This window comes from Cololabis saira, chromosome 9, assembly GCF_033807715.1.
Source record: "Cololabis saira isolate AMF1-May2022 chromosome 9, fColSai1.1, whole genome shotgun sequence".
NCBI lineage: Eukaryota > Metazoa > Chordata > Actinopteri > Beloniformes > Belonidae > Cololabis > Cololabis saira.
In genome coordinates, this window is record NC_084595.1 from 33,646,603 (window position 1) to 33,663,966 (window position 17,364).

General features: G+C 37.5%; 1 protein-coding gene across 1 annotated transcript; it reads left to right on the top strand.

The window, feature by feature from the left end:
- The first annotated feature begins 63 nt into the window (after positions 1-63).
- On the top strand, positions 64-15,227 carry me2 (malic enzyme 2, NAD(+)-dependent, mitochondrial). The gene is made up of 15 exons (XM_061729321.1): positions 64-207; positions 4,935-5,089; positions 7,604-7,737; positions 7,909-8,058; positions 9,312-9,387; positions 9,867-10,028; positions 10,130-10,343; positions 11,516-11,613; positions 11,881-11,994; positions 12,084-12,195; positions 12,345-12,487; positions 12,565-12,667; positions 12,897-12,967; positions 13,476-13,574; positions 14,578-15,227. Exons 2-15 carry the CDS (start codon positions 4,976-4,978, stop codon positions 14,737-14,739), a joined length of 1,752 nt encoding a protein of 583 aa, XP_061585305.1. The 5' UTR covers positions 64-207; positions 4,935-4,975; the 3' UTR covers positions 14,740-15,227.
- The last annotated feature ends 2,137 nt before the right edge of the window (positions 15,228-17,364 follow it).

Here is a 17,364-nt window from a genome sequence, read left to right on the forward strand (position 1 = left end):
CGTCGGAGCTTGTGATTGGTGGAGCCGCCAGCTCGTCCCGCAGTGCTTGCTGCGGTCTGTCATTCATCCGGCCGCTGCGTCGCTGCTGCTGAAGGGGATCAGACCTGAACCCGAGCTGACAGCCTCTCCACGGGGGTTGAAATGTGCTGAAGGAACATTAAGCTGTCTTGCGGAAGGAAGAGCAGTCTCTGTCACATTCACGAGCAGGTAATTATGTGTAGTGCTCCAAAGAAGACCCGATAACTTCCCGTTTCTGAGTCGAGGTTCTGTCTGTCTGCGGGATAAAAGTGTTTAGTGTTTAGACTTTTATGTTACTTTAAGCTGCACTCATTAAGGTTGGTTTCCAAGTTGTTGACATGTGAGTAGAAAGTGTAGGTTTTCCAGTGACCGTCCTCGCTAGGCCAGCAGGTTGTTAGCTTGTAGCACTTGCTAGCAGTTTATTTTATTTTCATTCACCCTGCTCTTTTAGAGAAGTGAATCTTTTACTTTCACTCCTCTATCCGCTGAGTAAACGTATTTTAATGTTAATATTTAGCAAGACCAGTCCCCTTCACTTCCTTCCTGGTTTGATAACAGAAGATGGATGTTGCTAAGTATCTCCCTAGTTTTAATAAGTAACCAGTAGAAACACAGGACATAAAACTGGTGTGTTTATGGTCCTTATTGTGGTTAGGACATATGCATTATATAGTACAAGCTAACATCTGACTCGTATTAAATCATTTAACATGTAGAGTGATGAAAGGAGACAGATAAGATACGTTTCAGCTGGGATCAACTTACAAATGTTGAAGCATATTGATCTAAATGTTGTATATGTTGTAAGGGGGAATCTCATGTTTGAGATGACTACAGCAAGAACTAATATTAAAAAGAGATGTACATCAATTAACGCTAGAGAAATTTGGAATAGTTGTAATAACAACCTAAAAATGTGTAGTTCTATCTTCAAGTTTAAGGAAATGTTTAAAGAAAATACTGTAAATAAATATAAAACACTATAATTATAAAGTATACTATCTAAAACATTCTAGAATGTGAAATGTCAATTTTATATTTTGTCTTAGTCAGAGTCAGAGTCATTTTTATTGTCGCTCTAGGGGAAATTCTTTTAGCAGTCTGGGAAAACAGTCATCATACCAATAAGAACAATTAAAACATTAAAACGTGACATAGTAACCATAATACATGACTAAAAGCAAAAGTGCTTTCAGCAGTGCAGGCAGAATGATAAAAATATTAAAATTTATGCGAGTTGATCATTTTAACAGCGGTTGGTATAAAAGAGAATTTATACCTATTGCTATTGGCCTTGGGAAGCCTATAGCGCCGCCCAGAAGGGAGAGGGACAAACTCTTTTGACAGAGGGTGCTCAGGACTGGCCAAGATGTCTTGTGCCTTATTCAGGACTCGACCTTCGTAAATGTCAGTCAGAGAGAGCTGCTGAGTGCCAATGATTTTACTGGCTGCTCTGACAATGTCCTGCATCCTCTTTTTGTTCTGCACTGTCAAGTTGCCATACCACAATACAATGCAGAAAGTTAAAATTGATTCAATAAAAGACTTATAAAATAACACCATTAGTGTTTTCTCCACATTAAAAGTGTTCAATCTGCGCAGAAAATAAAGTCTTTGCAGGCCCTTTGACTTTATTTTCTGCGCAGATTGAACACTTTTAATGTGGAGAAAACACTAATGGTCTTACTTATTTTTGTCCTCTTCATGTATTGTTTGTTTCCACGGAGTAAAGTTAATGTCTCATATTTATGCTGATCATAAGAAAAAAGGGTAGGCACTATAAGCTACGGCTTCTGCCTACACCTTTTCGGCAAAAGAAATGTTTTTTTTTTTTTACCTTTTCATCTTGTTCTGCAAAAAAGTGTGTACAAGCCGAAATAAAGATTCATAACTAACTATTTATGTGGAGATGGAGTAACTTTTTAGTCAATATTACTCTAGTTAAATTGACAAAAATCCAAATGGACAATTCAAAGTAGGTTGCTTTCTTTGCTGCTTATCTGCTGTTTGCATACAAACAAATGAGCAGAGGTCCTTCTCAGGAAGCAGGTTATGTTGAATTGCTGAGTATGTTGAACCAGAACTCGGGGACACTCTTTAATTTTCTGTTTCACAAAGCAAGGTTACTTTAACCCGAGCAAGACGGTTCAGTTGAGCCGGGTTCAGAAAGTGAGAAAAAATATTGATATTTACTTGTAAATGTCATTTTTATTAATAATGAAGTGGGTACTGAATATACTTTACCTTCCATTACATTAGAAAGTGAATGATACAGAACAGTGAGAAAAGTGACTGACTCATAACCCGTTCCTGGCCCTCAAAGTTTGCAGTCACAACAACTGTTTTGACAGTGATACAAAGCTGGCTCATGGGAAAGGATGACAATATTACTTTGAACAAAAGAAGAAGTCCCAGACTTGCAGTTATTGGTAATGTCGAAATGGTTAGTTTAAAAACTAAGGAAGTCTATAGTAGGTGGAGAAATAATTAAAAGGATCTCTTGTGTTCAGGTTTTATACATCACATTCAACAAACAGGTTGGGAGCTGCAGTGAATGATTGGAGTCGGTCTACAATGTAAAGACAGGAATTCAGAGTTGTTGCCTCTCACTGAATAATAAAATGCTCGATCGTTGTTAGTCCACTGCTTTGGCCCTCTTGTTAATGCTGCTTTCTAATCAGTGTGTCATGGAGATGTGGTTGTGACTCGGCCAGCTGTTTTCAAGCATTATTAAAGGTCACTTGGAGTTCTTAACCTTATTTAGACAGGAATTCATTGAATTAGAAAAGAAGAGGAAGAAAAAAAATGATGCAGCATTCCAATGTTAAATCTAATAGTAGTGATTTATGTTTATCACCACTCTGCTTTGGTGGTTTTGCTGTTGGAAAGAATATTGATGTGAAAATTGACAATGTTGAGAGAACCAGTGGTTGGTGTCTGCTTCTTTGGATACTTTAAATTGTCTTAAACTTACAAAGCCCGGCTTCTGTCTGCACCAAACACAAACATCACACTTTCTGGCAGGGAAGCACAGGTCACATGTATGACATAGCTCTTACAATGATGATACTATTGTATTTCAGACCAATAATAGCAACTGATAAACTGTAAAGTGTGTATGCACAGGTGTTTGTTTGTGGCTTTATTTTTGGAGACACTTAAGAGCTTGGTGTATCATCTTCACACCCGAAATAGTAGAAATAATTTGTTCCTTCATCTCAGCCCTCCACGTGCCACAGGAGACTTGTTTTTTTTGATGGCTTGTTCCAGCACTTTATCCTCCTGTCATCTATTGTATGTCAGCTGATGCCACTGTGACTTATTCTTTGTCTTCTGTACTTCTCATTATGAAAAGGATTACGGAAATCTTTCTAAGCTTTCTCTCTCAGATTTCACACTAAATTACTTCTAAATACATTCAGATTAACAGCTGGCACTGCTCTCAGCACGAGTAATCCTGACTGTCCGAGATGTGTGTGTATGTGTGTGCATGTGTGTATAAACTGGCAGTCGACATTGCTCATAGGTTAACATCAGCTTAAAAGAGAAATACATTTGTACTGTGACTTTCCCAAATTGAAAATGTGTTGCTTACCAACCAGACAAACATGGATAAATGGAGAAAAAAATCTAATAAAAATAAGTGTCAAATCATGAAGACATGTATGGTTTTTCTCTTCTTTGTGCTGCAAAAGTGACTACTTAAGATGGTCATACACACATTTTAAATCAACTTAAATTACCTGGTCTAACAGTGCACGTAGAGCAGAGTTTGTCTTAATCAAATTGCTTATGAAATAAATAACTCACTGTTAAATATTTCAGTCACCCTCCAGAGGTGGACTGAGTAAACGATATTGATATCTAGTGTTTTTTACGCTATACTGATGGAGGTATGTCCAGCCAACAGTGCAGCGGAACTGTCAGCTTATGGGATCAGGAGTGCATATAGGTGCCTACAGTAAAACTGCACCTTCTCAAAGGTAAACTATTGGAGTAGCGTAATCTTGGCGGTCTATGGTAAAAACTGAAACTGGCACGTGAAAAATACATGCAATTTTATCAACACGACTTTGCACAAAATCAATCCATAGAGCAACCTCCGAGTAGTCGCATAGCCCTCAACTGTGTTGGCTTATTGAAGAAAAGAAAAAACGTCTACACATTTGTTGGATGAAAATGTTTATATGGCTCCATGTGACTTTGCATTCTAGCTTTGCTTTATTGGTTTGACCAAGATATCTTTCATCTCAGTGTTACTCTGCAATTGAGGCAGGTAGCAACTTTTCCTGGGGGCAGAGTTGTCTTTTACATGTATTACATTTCTATTTTGCTACATCCTGGAGCAGTGATTGCAGACTAGCCCCAAAAGTCCTGAACAGAAAAACATTTGGATCAATTTTAGCAACCTTTCTGTACACTTCAAGTAAAACATAGTCTTAACATTTTTAAGCAGTTGTTCTGTAATGCATGACATGCTATTATGCAAATCTCTGACTCTGCTTTACTCTGACTTTAATGCCATATAAAGGCACTATAGCGATCTGATGTCAATGGGGTTTTAGCTGTGCATTTAATGCATTGACTGAACTGTCAAAAGCATATAAAACAAAACAACTTTAGTGCCCACATTGGGGATAAAGCCCCAATATAATTGGAGTTGACCATGAACTTTTCAGTAGTTGTATTTGGTCAAAGTTTGTTTAACAACAAACCTAAAGAGAAGAAGTATTTATTCATGGTTATTTCAGATACAGCGCTCTACATAAATACCCTTGACAGCATTCTAGCAGAGCTGCTTTTTACACCTGGATTTTGTGAATTACTTTCAAATTTCCCATTGAAAAGATACTGACTATGTATATGATCTTGTTTTCACAACACGTGGTCAACTTTCACTGTCCTTTCTGTCATAGAATAATTTCCCAGTAGACCTTCCAGACCAGTGACTGTCGCCATGTTGTCCAGGCTGAGGACAACCTGTTCCCTGAGACCTTGCGTCTCCGTCTGCAGATGGGCACACACCAAAGAAAAGGGCAAGCCCCTCATGCTCAACCCTCGCACCAACAAGGTAGGCAGATTGCTGACATTGTCTTTGTGTGTCACTGTCATACAATAAATGGTGAGGTGGCCTGTATGGCCAAGATATATGCTGAATATGTCACGTTATGAGTTTAGTAATTAACATGTATTAAACTTAGTTTGAGTCTTAACTGAAGCTTCGACAACGGAAATTCATCTTTTGCTTAAATTATTTCTCTCTGTTCGAGATTTGTTATCAGGTATTACTTATATCCCTTTTTCAAACTGAGGCCTCATGTGAACATGTTCTTCCCTGCTTTTCGTCAGCAGTGAGTGCTCTCACTATTCTCTGATTTATGCTGTTTATAAAAATCTTTGTGACAATCAGACGTCTATAATCATAGTAAGTTATTGAACATATAATTTATGCCTTAAAGAGTTATCGTCTTTTTTTCTTACACACTATTTTGTCTTTTTATTTATAATTCCAAGTGAAGTGTTTTTTCTTTTTCAAGTTCACAAAACATTCTCAATATGCATTTTATCAAACTTTCTTGCAATAAGCTTATTTATACAGCCGAAATAGGATTTGAATGGAAGGTTATTACATGAGTGCCTTTTATTAGTTCATAGTTAATTATTATATTGCAGTCAAAACAAATTGATATTCTGGTAGCTAGTATATTATGTTTTGTTTATTTATTTATTTATTTATTTTCTAACTCAAGCTAAAGTCATTTAAGAATGTTTTTCTTTAAAGCTGGAAGTATTTGTTAAATGTTCAAGTCTGTTGGATGTTTTCACATATCTTTTCCACTGCTGGGTGTATATACCTTATCTGGTTAAAGATTTATTTATTTATTTATTTATTTTTTTAAATAAGCAAGTCAGTACATGATTCACATCAGAAAAGTATAGCATTGATTGTTTCCACTGGCAAAGACACATTTAGGTGTACTTGATGCTGTCTGTAGCTTCTCATTACTTAAGCAATCTTATTGGAAGACAAATCTCACGGAAAGGACTTTACTATCAGAAAAATCAAGTTAACAAAACTACTAAGGAGACTTCTGAAACTCCTACAAATTCAAATCAACAAATCAATAAAACTTGGGACTCAACAGCTGTGGCCACAAGAATCAGTGAAGCTGATCATGGGATGAAAAAAGGCTTTTATTTGCTGGGTGGCATAAAGATTGGATTCTGGAGCAATTTGTAAAAGGTCATTGTGTGTGAGTGTCGTTCCAGTGTGATGGATCATCAGAGCAGGAAGAGCAGGTTGGTGAAGTGAAGCACTCATGTCAAGTGTTTACTGTGCAAGTGTTGGGGGTCAGTGTTATAGTCAGTAGTTGGTATAGTCCACGTTCAGGAATGCTTTTTTTGTGCACCCCCCAAAAAAGACAAGGTTTTTCTCGTAGATGTTTTTCTTTTAGGCAAGCGTTGGCTCAGACGGGTCTCCTGATTTGTATTTCTAGTGACAGAAAGTTACAGTTGACATTTGTAACGTAAGGCTTTGGCAACTTGAGGTGACATGAGCTCTCTCTATGCAAGTTATACTAAACATAGCCTAGACTTAGGCACCTTGTGCCAAATATAGACATGCCACACTAGATATTAACTGTTCAGACTTGCTGCCAACTGGCTGGACTAAGTGGTTTATAAAGTCATCCACTGGTTTGCAGTGGCACCGCTGTACAACCTAGAGGTGCAGCTTGTAAGATGACAATATAACATGATAGCTGAGCTGCAAATCATTGAAGAATGGATTAATTCACAAACAGTTTAATAAAAGTTCTTAAAACTAAATGGGCCTATTTAGGCATAACAAGAGAACCTAAGTGATTACCCAAAATTTTGCAGAATTGAGGACAGTTGCAATAGTGTTGCGTTTTGCTGAAAGGAACAGGATTGTAGAGCTGTGTGAAGTGAAATGCTCCATCAGCATGACTAAGCATTTTGTCAGGGGAGCCCCTTCATTCATCTCTCTCACGAGATAATTACACCGCCCCCCCCAGCCCAGAGATACAGCTGTATTCAGTTAAGAGGGAGGCCTCTGAATCAACATGTTAATGCATGTACACATACACTGCTTTGTAAATGTGGTGCTCCTGAACACGATGTTCCTCATTGGATCCTCTCAGGGAACTCCCCATTTCCTATCTCCTTTTTACCCTGCCACAGACTTGCTTTCATCTGGTTTCATGCATGCTATTCAGCAGTCCATTTTTGCTTCTAAAGAGTCAATAGGTCAACTCCATAGGATCCTACAAGGCAGTTCATCTGCCAATGACAGAACGAATGGACTATGTAAAATGTTGGAATAAAAAAGAAAAACTTTCTCTTAGCATTGTGAAGTGTGTCCCTAGAAATGAACTAACTGAAAAGTCTTTACCTGGCGAGATGAACTGCTGTGAATGTTTTTCTGATGGTAAATAAGTTGTTTGCAGACTACTGCTGCAGTTTGGCATCAAGGTGGTGCCTTAAGTCAGAATAATGGGCAGCGACTGGTTTTCCTCTTTTAAACTGTGTGTTTTCTTATTTATTCATGTTTCTCTCTTGTCAGGGTATGGCCTTCACCCTTAAGGAGCGACAGATATTAGGAATACATGGTCTGTTGCCCCCCAAAGTGGAGACTCAGGACAATCAGGCGATGCGCTTTCAGAAAAATCTTAAGAAGATGACTGATCCCCTACAGAAGTAGGACATATTTTTCTTAAAATATCAGAAACATTTGTCTTTTTAGTTCATGTCTTCACAGCTTCCTACATTCCCTAGGATTCTAAACAGAAAGGAGCACACGCAGAAGATGGATGAATGGATAAATAGATTCCTTCTTACTTTCTTATTTTTTCCTTGTTTTCTTTCCAGGTACATCTACCTGATGGGTATCCAGGAAAGGAATGAGAGGCTTTTCTATCGGGTGCTGATGGAAGACATAGATGAGTTAATGCCAATAGTCTACACTCCAACCGTAGGCCTGGCCTGCACGCAGTATGGACACATATTCAGAAGACCCAAGTAAGCATTCAGTATAGTTGCAAAAAACCCTAAACCCTAAACCATTAACTCTAAAAGGAATAAAAAGTAGAGCTGTCAATTTATTTTACTTTTTTTTCTCCATTTTCTTAATCGAAGGATTTTCACACATCATTTTTTTTTTATTAAGATATTAAGACATTTTTCAAATTGCAATTATAAAGGAGCAGACAATTATCTTTGATTTACACAAACTGGTTGTCATTGTTGTCAAAATCATAACCTGTAAATCTAAAGAAGGCAAACTATGGCCCAACAAGCAACAACCGATGTTGAGCTGAGTATTTCTGACACACAATGATGTCCGATTAACCATCCTTATTTTAATAAACATATCTGCAGTCTGTTTCAAAAAAATGTTTTGTTTTTTTACCGTTTTTCACTATCATAACTCTGGCAGGGGGTTCATTTTTCTTGTGCCGCATCAGCCTGTAGCCACACCCAACTTTGATTGACATAATGTACTGTGCGCGTGTTCCCATCGGCTTCAAGAGCAACATGGCGACATGCCATACAAGGAAAAAGTGTATACATTCTTTCTTCTTTGTTTTTTCTGTATTTTATACTCTATGGAAATAGAGGCTTCGAAACAGCAGTTCAGAAAACGAATGGGTCACGTGACAGATGCTTAATTCGTTGTATTTTACAGTCTGCCACACTTCTTGTCCTTCCAAACACCAGGTTGGGTCTTTTGGAGGGTTAAGGGTGCAAAAATTAAACAGATAAATATATCATGAAATACATACCTGTAAATCTCCCATTAATTACTTAAATGTCATAAAAACATCATTAAATAATGACATTTACCATTAAATACATCAATAAATAATCAAATACATCATGGAATTATGAAATATGCAATTAAATTTCCCATGAAATAATTAAATCTACCATAATGAATTGAAATACTGAAATGTCCTTTTTTTATGAAACATATTTAAAAATGTATTTAATTATGTCACTGTGTACTTATTTATTCCACGCCTCTTGTGTCTGTGCTGTTATGAAATAATTTAAACTATCAAACTCAGTGGGCGGGACATGTGGCTTGTCCACAGACCCTGATGTCTGATTGAAAGGAATTTTTAAATTGTTCCTGGGTGATATTTGGTGCTCCTTACTTACCACTGCATCTCCTGATGGTCCTCTGGACACCAAAATATTCTTCTTGGTTGTTTCCTTGCAGTGTCTTACTGATGAAATGGCTAAAGTATGATTTTTATTTCCCTCCTCAGAGGCTTGTTCATCTCTATTCAGGACAGAGGACACGTACGCTCCGTCCTGGACAACTGGCCAGAGACAAATGTATCAGTAAGTATCTCAAACCCCTTCTTCCATTAATCATTTTTTAGCCAGTGCCCATTACACTTCAGTAGCTGACCCATAAAAGACACTTAGGGATATTTATCACACTGAAACTTACAGCCTAGGATTATTGATGGTAAATGGCAATGCAGAAATCATCATGTGAGAACAGAGAACCTTCATAAACATGAATACAATAGAATCATTTAGATATATCACAGGAAACTTTCTTACTGATCTATTACCACCCACATTCTCTAAATGAGCCTGGCGAGGTGGTTTGTGTTAGCAGGTGAACTCAAAAACAAAGTTCAAAGTCTTTAACAACTGGTGTTGACTAAAGTGCTTTACATTCAAAAGGCAAATAAAATGTAATAGCCAAAAATGTAATAAAGTCTTTTAAAAATGTGATCTTACACATGGTTTATTTTTTACCAGTTTTTCCAACTAATGTGCTTATTTTCCACTGTCCTCCTTTTCCGTAGGCAGTAGTAGTGACTGACGGAGAGCGTATCTTAGGCTTGGGGGACCTGGGTGTTTATGGAATGGGTATACCTGTGGGAAAGCTTTGCCTGTACACTGCCTGTGCTGGCATTAGACCAGAGAAATGTCTACCCGTGGTCATAGATGTTGGCACAAACAATGAGGTAGGAAGGTTTTGGGTTTACTTTCTGTGTGTATTATACGGTAAGCACTCTGGTGAAAGAAGGAAAAACTGATTGTTTGTGTGTCCTTGTCATCCCACCAGACTCTCCTCAGAGATCCATTTTACATGGGTCTGTATCAGAAGCGAGACCGCTCTCAAGCCTATGACGATCTGATTGATGAGTTCATGGAGGCTGTGGTGGATAAATATGGCCAGGACACACTGATCCAGTTTGAGGACTTTGGGAACCACAATGCATTCCGCTTAATCAGGAAGTACAGGGAGAAATACTGTACTTTCAACGATGATATCCAAGGTCTGTATTGTGGGTTTTAGTTATCCTTAACGCTGCAATCATTGTGAACTGTACTAAATTAGAAAATAGTGTCTGCATATTGGGCTGTTTAGAAGGCGAAAAGTCGATTGTTTTCTAGGGGTGTAACAATATATCGTGCCACAAAATTTTGCGATACAAAAACGTCACGAAACGTGTCGTGGAGGTGACAAACTGTATCGCGATATTGGGTTATTAATATTAATCTATTGTGTTGACTAGTAACGTATTTGTGCCGACCGCGCCTCGACCCGCGGACCAAAATCTTACTCTGCTCAGAAGAAACTAGTACCGTTTTGCGGTCCCGTTTTGAGCTCTGAACCTTTAAGGTTGTAAGGTTGATGTAGAGTTAAGCCTTACCTTATTAAATTAAACCTTTTTGGGGTCGTGAGTAGGATAAACACGGGGACAACTTCTGCTGAGTTCCAGTGTACTTTAATGTCCCTCAACAGTGTAGGATTTTAGAACATCAACACAGCACCTAGTGCCGTACTGTGGCGTATCACTCCGCCCGATCTAAAACAGACTAATCACTACAGATAAACTGACTAGTGTCATTATAGTCCCTGATTTGCAGAATATAAAGAATATATTTATAAAATAAGGAAATCTGAATTACCAAACCATAACAAAAATAAATCTCCTCTTACACTTATAAGGTGAGCATGAATCAATATTTTTTATGATGTCAAATTGTATGTATTTATTTACTTGTATTTATTTATTTAATTTTAGTTGTTAAATTTCTGGAAAAGAAAAAAGTCAAATCATACATGAGAGAAACTATTCAGTTTGTGGCAAAATATTTGTACTTGTATGAAACTGAAGATGCATAATGCAAACCTGACATTTACTTTTAGTTCAGTTTGTGGAAAATGGTTGGCCTGGCTTTCTCTTTAAAACTTAAACAGTTATAAAGCATTGCAAACTGTAACAATAGGGCAAACGCACAGCATTGTTTTGTATTTTGTGTCTTTCAAATAAAAGACAATGTTTTCCAGTCATATGTTCCTCATTCAAGGTTGTTAAAAAAATACTGCTATAATATCGTATCGTTATCGTGACCTCAATATCGTGTATCGTACCGTATCGTGAGATTAGTGTATCGTTACACCCCTATTGTTTACTAATTTTGTTCTTTTGCATCTCTCCAGGCACTGCAGCTGTAGCGCTCGCTGGTCTGTTAGCAGCTCGGAGAGCCATTGGCAAACCCATCACTGAACACCGCATGCTGTTTCTGGGAGCGGGAGAGGTAAGATGGCATTTACACATTTAAAAGGTCATCTTAGGTACTCTAGATTTTTGCACTTTGTAACCTTTTCTTTTCTGTATTTTCAAAATAATTACATCCTATACATCTAAATAAGAAATAGGCTAATTTGTGAGAGCTATGCTGCCCCCTAGTGACAAGAGCTATGCAGCATAAATAGGATGATAGTGCTGCATAGTCAAAACAAAAATATGAATTTACTCAGTTGTCTTATAAAAGAATAATGTTTTCTTTTTCATATGTTCATAGGCTGCCCTTGGTATTGCTAATCTGATTGTAATGGCCATGATGGAAGAGGGGCTGACCCAAGCGGAGGCAAGAGAAAAGATCTGGATGTTTGATGCCCATGGTTTACTCGTGAAGGTTAGTATTTGTGACACAGGCTCTCTGTTTTGTGTGCACAGCCTCACTGGTAGCAGAGTTTTAATTGTTCTCAACATGTGTAACTGCAGGGCAGACCACAGACACCAGACGTTAACCAGGAGGCATTCCTCCATGACAGTCCAGGGGATGTACGGAGTTTCCTAGATGCTGTCAACACTATAAAACCCACAGCCATCGTTGGTGAGGAACAATGTTTTTAATGTTACTTTTTAGAATCTGCAAGTTGGAGTAGTTGATATACGCCCAGAAACTTAATTAAATATTGTTTTTAATGTGCTCTTCTTTCTTATTTAATGTTTGTAGTTAACTTAACTAAATCCTTCTTTCAGGTGTGGCAGGAGCTGGACGTCTGTTTACTCAGGATGTCCTCAAGGCCATGGGAACTCTAAACGAACGACCAATCATCTTTGCCCTGAGTAACCCGACTAATAAAGCAGAATGCACAGCAGAGGAAGCCTACACACTAACTGATGTACATGTCTTTTCTGTTACCATTTGAAATCCAGCACCGAGTCAGTGGGTTGGCTAACTCCACCTTGTTTCTGACAGGGCCGGTGTCTTTTTGCAAGTGGGAGTCCATTTGGTCCAGTTACTCTGAGCGATGGCCGGGTCTTTACCCCAGGACAAGGAAACAATGCCTACATCTTTCCAGGTAAAAGATAAAAGATGATGTAAACTTAACACTTACTTTAACAAACTTACGATTATATAGATACTACAAACATAGTTGCTGTCAGTAAGTGGCACTATTAGAAATTCAGAAGCTTGGTATTTGTGAATGAGTCCCCCTACTGCATGTCATATCCAGATGATGGGGAAACATGCAAACAGTCACTTTGCTGTGTTTGGAAAACTGATACTGTACTGTTGTTATTTTTCAGGTGTGGCCTTGGCTGTGATCCTGAGTGGAGTTAGACACATCAGTGATACAGTATTCTTAGAGGCTGCTAAGGTCTGAAGACATCACTCAATGTTTCTTCATCCTCTCTTTAAACTGAAGTGCTTTCTGACCTCACCCCCACTCAATGCATCTGTTTCTTGCTGACTCTGTCTTGTATGCATACTCGCAGCTAAACCCTCTAACGCTTTGATGTCTCCTGTTCCTTCTCTTTCTAGACTCTGGCATAACAGATGAAGAGCTTTTAAAATCTGAGCCATCTGTGTTCTTCCTTTTTTTGCTGGGCAGATTTTACCTCTTAACACTGATCAGAGCAATGACTGATAACACCATGCTATCATGTTCAGTATTATACATACTGTGTGGTATTGGTTTGATCAGTTTAGGAACGCCTTCATGCAAATCTTTTATTTTTTTGTGTTGTTTTTGTAATTGTAATGAACATAAGTTTAGATGGCACACAAACTATGTTACAAGCAAATTACTAGTAGTAGTATTTATATATCTGTTTTTGGTATGTAAACTGGTGATAAGCCTAAAATATTTTTCATACTCCTTTCAGACTCTTGCTGAGCAGCTGACGGATAAAGAGTTAGAAGAGGGCCGACTCTATCCTCCCCTCTCAAACATCAGAGAGGTTTCTGTCCAGATGGCCATCAAGGTAAGTTTCCTCATATTAGTGTTTTTCTTTTTTTCTTTCAGAGTTGTAACTTTGCTATTGACTAATCTGCTATGTTTAGTTAAATTTGTATTGGTTTAAAATCTAAATAGTATAGTCAATTCATCTTCTTTTTTTTTATCCACAACTGAGCCTGAAATGGTCATACAATTGTGCAAACTATCTTTCAACAACTTTCCTTCACACTTATCTTAATATGCCTTCAGTTTTATTTGTTGTTTTTTTTTCAACAATAAAGTATTCCCTTAACAGAAACTTTCAGACCTTTTTTTTTTTTAATTTCACTTTCTACTTCTTTAAAGTCTCTTCTACCACAACAGCAGCCTTGAGTTTTATTGAGAATGATCTCATGAGCTACGTGCACATTTCTTCCTTTAGTTTCTTCGGTTCTTCTTCAATGAAATCAAATCTCAGTCTATGTGAGGAATGTCACTATTCAGTTGTTTTTAAGTATCCTCTGATTCATTGAGATTATTTTTTCTTTCTATAAATAATTTCCATGTCAACTTAACTTTGGAATAATTAGGTCATGACCTTATTGTTGTCCAAATCTTTCTAACATCCTCCAATCTTGAAACCGTTGAAAAGGTTCTGACATAGGATTGTTCCACATCTGTTTTCTTTTATCTCTTTACTGACTTGTTTAAAAACCCTTCTTGCTGTTAACATGCCTACAGTCATTCACTAAAGAAGCATGGGTTTAACTCCAAAGTCAGAGTTGTAGCATTTTAAGGGTCACTAACAAAAAATAGCATGAACCCAGAGCTCAGTTGAAAGTAACAACGTGAGATCTGAATGTTTAAGCTTAAAGGATCCTCTGAAAATATGTTATTGGCTTGTAATTGAAATTTGTTTAAATTTGTGAGTAAATGGGTTGAATAGATTGGAGAACCATGTTTGAAAATGAGGGTTTCAGTTACATCAGTATTGTCTGTCTGTGCGAGTGTCCTGTGTTAATCAGAGCTAAATGTTCTCTTCACTGCAGGTGGTAGAGTACGTCTATGCCAAAGGTATGGCGTTCCGCTACCCTGAGCCTATGGACAAAAACGCCTTCGTACGTGCCACCGCGTGGGACACAAGCTACGACTCCTTCCTGCCAGACACCTATGACTGGCCAGGTGTCAGCTTCAGCCCCAAGACTGACTAAGAAGTAGAACAGACCCTCACCGTGACCTGTGTTGAAATTACCCTCCTCCTAGTTTGTTTTTTTCCACCTTAATTTTGATCACTTTAAGATTTGTTACCTCAGTGTAAATGTGCCTATACTAAAGTTCTGCAGGGGGCTTTTTTCATGCTTCTGTGCCAGTGCATTTTCACTGATGAGTTCATGATTTGATCTGAAAATTAGAGTGGAAAGAAACACTTGGAAGAGGAGACTATCTGTGTGGAAGAGCTGCTCTCTTGTGCAGACACAGAGGGCCACCTGGTGGTGAAGATGGGCAATGTGGTAATCTGGTTTCAGTGGAAAGGTTATGGTACTGTACTTTTCATATATATTCTATCCTGCTTAACCCCCATAGCTTAAATTGCAAATTTGATGGTTCTGCATTATAAAACAAACTGAGAAAATTATCCCACTGCTATATATATATATATATATATATATATATATATATATATATATATATATATATATATATATATATACATATACATATACACACACACACACACACTATATGTATGTGTGTAAGATTTCTACATTGCCTTTTTACACCATGGTTGTCCTCTGATATATCCAGGATAAACCATTCAGCAGAGCAGAGGGTTAAAGAGCTTGACCTTTTGTGTGCAAACGGTTAGAGAAAAATAAAAGAATGTAGCTGAATGGGAAAAAAATAAGCAAATGTTGAAGGAAGACTTCTTGAGCTAAAGTTATAAGATTTGATGAATAGAAATTAACTTTAACGTACACCTACACTCATTCAAGGTATAACCTGTCGCCAGTTAGCACTTGAATAAGCACTCCAAGATTTTAATTATCGATTATTCGTCACCTTCTATTTATTTCTTTAAATTATTATTTTTTACTTTTTAACAGCGCTCCTTTAGTTGATTAAATAGTAACCAGTCCATCCTTAAAAACAAAACTTTTTAAGAATAAATCAGAAATTGGATATTAACTGCACCTTAAATATTAAAGGAAATAGTCTGCATTATCAAATGATTAGAAGAATATTATTTTGTAAACTATTCATGCACTTTTGATAACAAGCAGTCCTCTTATTATTTTTGTTCCCCTGAATTCTTGTGTGTGTTGTGAGGTTAACTCCCTAGACTGTATGACACAACAATCTGATCAACCGTGACCTTTATAACTCTGGTTATATGCTTAAATACCAGAAAGAAGTTGGAAAAAGTCAGTTTTGCTTCAAGTTGGAAATGGAAATTCTGGCTACACATACTCCCGCCCCAACCATAATAAAAACAACATTTTGACCTCTTAACACGGTTCCATCCTCACTCATTTTTGGAGGCAAAAATGTTTTCTGATCATTTGGAGGGGTAACAGGCTAAAGATATAGCATGATCTGTTTAAAGTAAAATGCAAGAATTGAGACGCCTTGCACTGGATATAATTACATACACGAACTTCCACACAGCTAAAATATATTTCTTACTTGCAGATGAATATTTATCCAATTTATTTTGTATACACTCCTGTCATCAGCATTGTCAGTGTTGCACATTGGGCTTCAGATATTAGCTACCTTTGTATTAAATGTAAAGTTTAGCCCTGATATACTGTATTGTGTGAGGACCCTTAAAACTCCTGTACTGAAGTGCCTGAAAAATGTTCAGCATCATAATCACTCCATTGTAATCGGTGAGCTAAGAAACAACTCAGCAGCTATATGAATACCAAGATTTTGGTCAGTTTTGTTCAAACTTGTGAGACTGTCTTCAGTCCACAAAGTTTTTCTCTGTGCAGCTGCAGATTGTTAGGTTTTATTTTTTAAGGCATTCTTCTCTCCTAAGTTATGTTTTATTGGTTACAAGTGGATACGTTCTGTGAAAGTGCTTGTGCCTATCCACAATGTGCTCACTGCAACTGCTCGGTCTCTGTTGTTTGTTTTTTTGTATTATTTGTCTGCCCACTATGAAAACATTTTTATCATTTATATTTTAATTTTATTTTCAATATATGTAAGGATAAAGCAGTGCATTTGTGCTGCTTTACTATACGCGATGAATTAAAATGCTGAATAAAATCTATTTACATCAGCAAAACTCGATGTCTTTGTTTATTTTCTCTTGCTGTTGGACACTTATTTTTTTTTTTGTTATCAGATTTTCAGACTGAATAACACTGGGTTGTTTACGGAGCCCTCTAGGGGACACTGGAGGAAGAGAAAAATAAGGGAACTTTTGCTATTTATTAAACATTTGCGTACTGCGAGATAACTGAAACCTCTTGTTTATTTTTTTGTCTTGCTACAAAGGGCGAAGGTGCATGTGCATAATTGCTTTTTATTTTCACTTTTGCTTCAAATATAAAGACATTAAGCCAGTGCTTGTGTCCTCTTGCTCCGTAGGAGTTAAATCGACGCGATATTACAATACAAACAAAAACCAAAGTTTGTGGTTGAAACCAACTCGGATAAAAGCAATAATAACCTCTTTATGTATATCTATCATGGATGTATTATATTAACATACATATCTAGTTCTCTCCTCCGGCTGATCCACCAGCGTAGCCCCGCCCCCTGTACACGTCATCAGCGTGTGCCCCGCACACACACACGCTGCTCCCGCACACACTGGGGCTGGA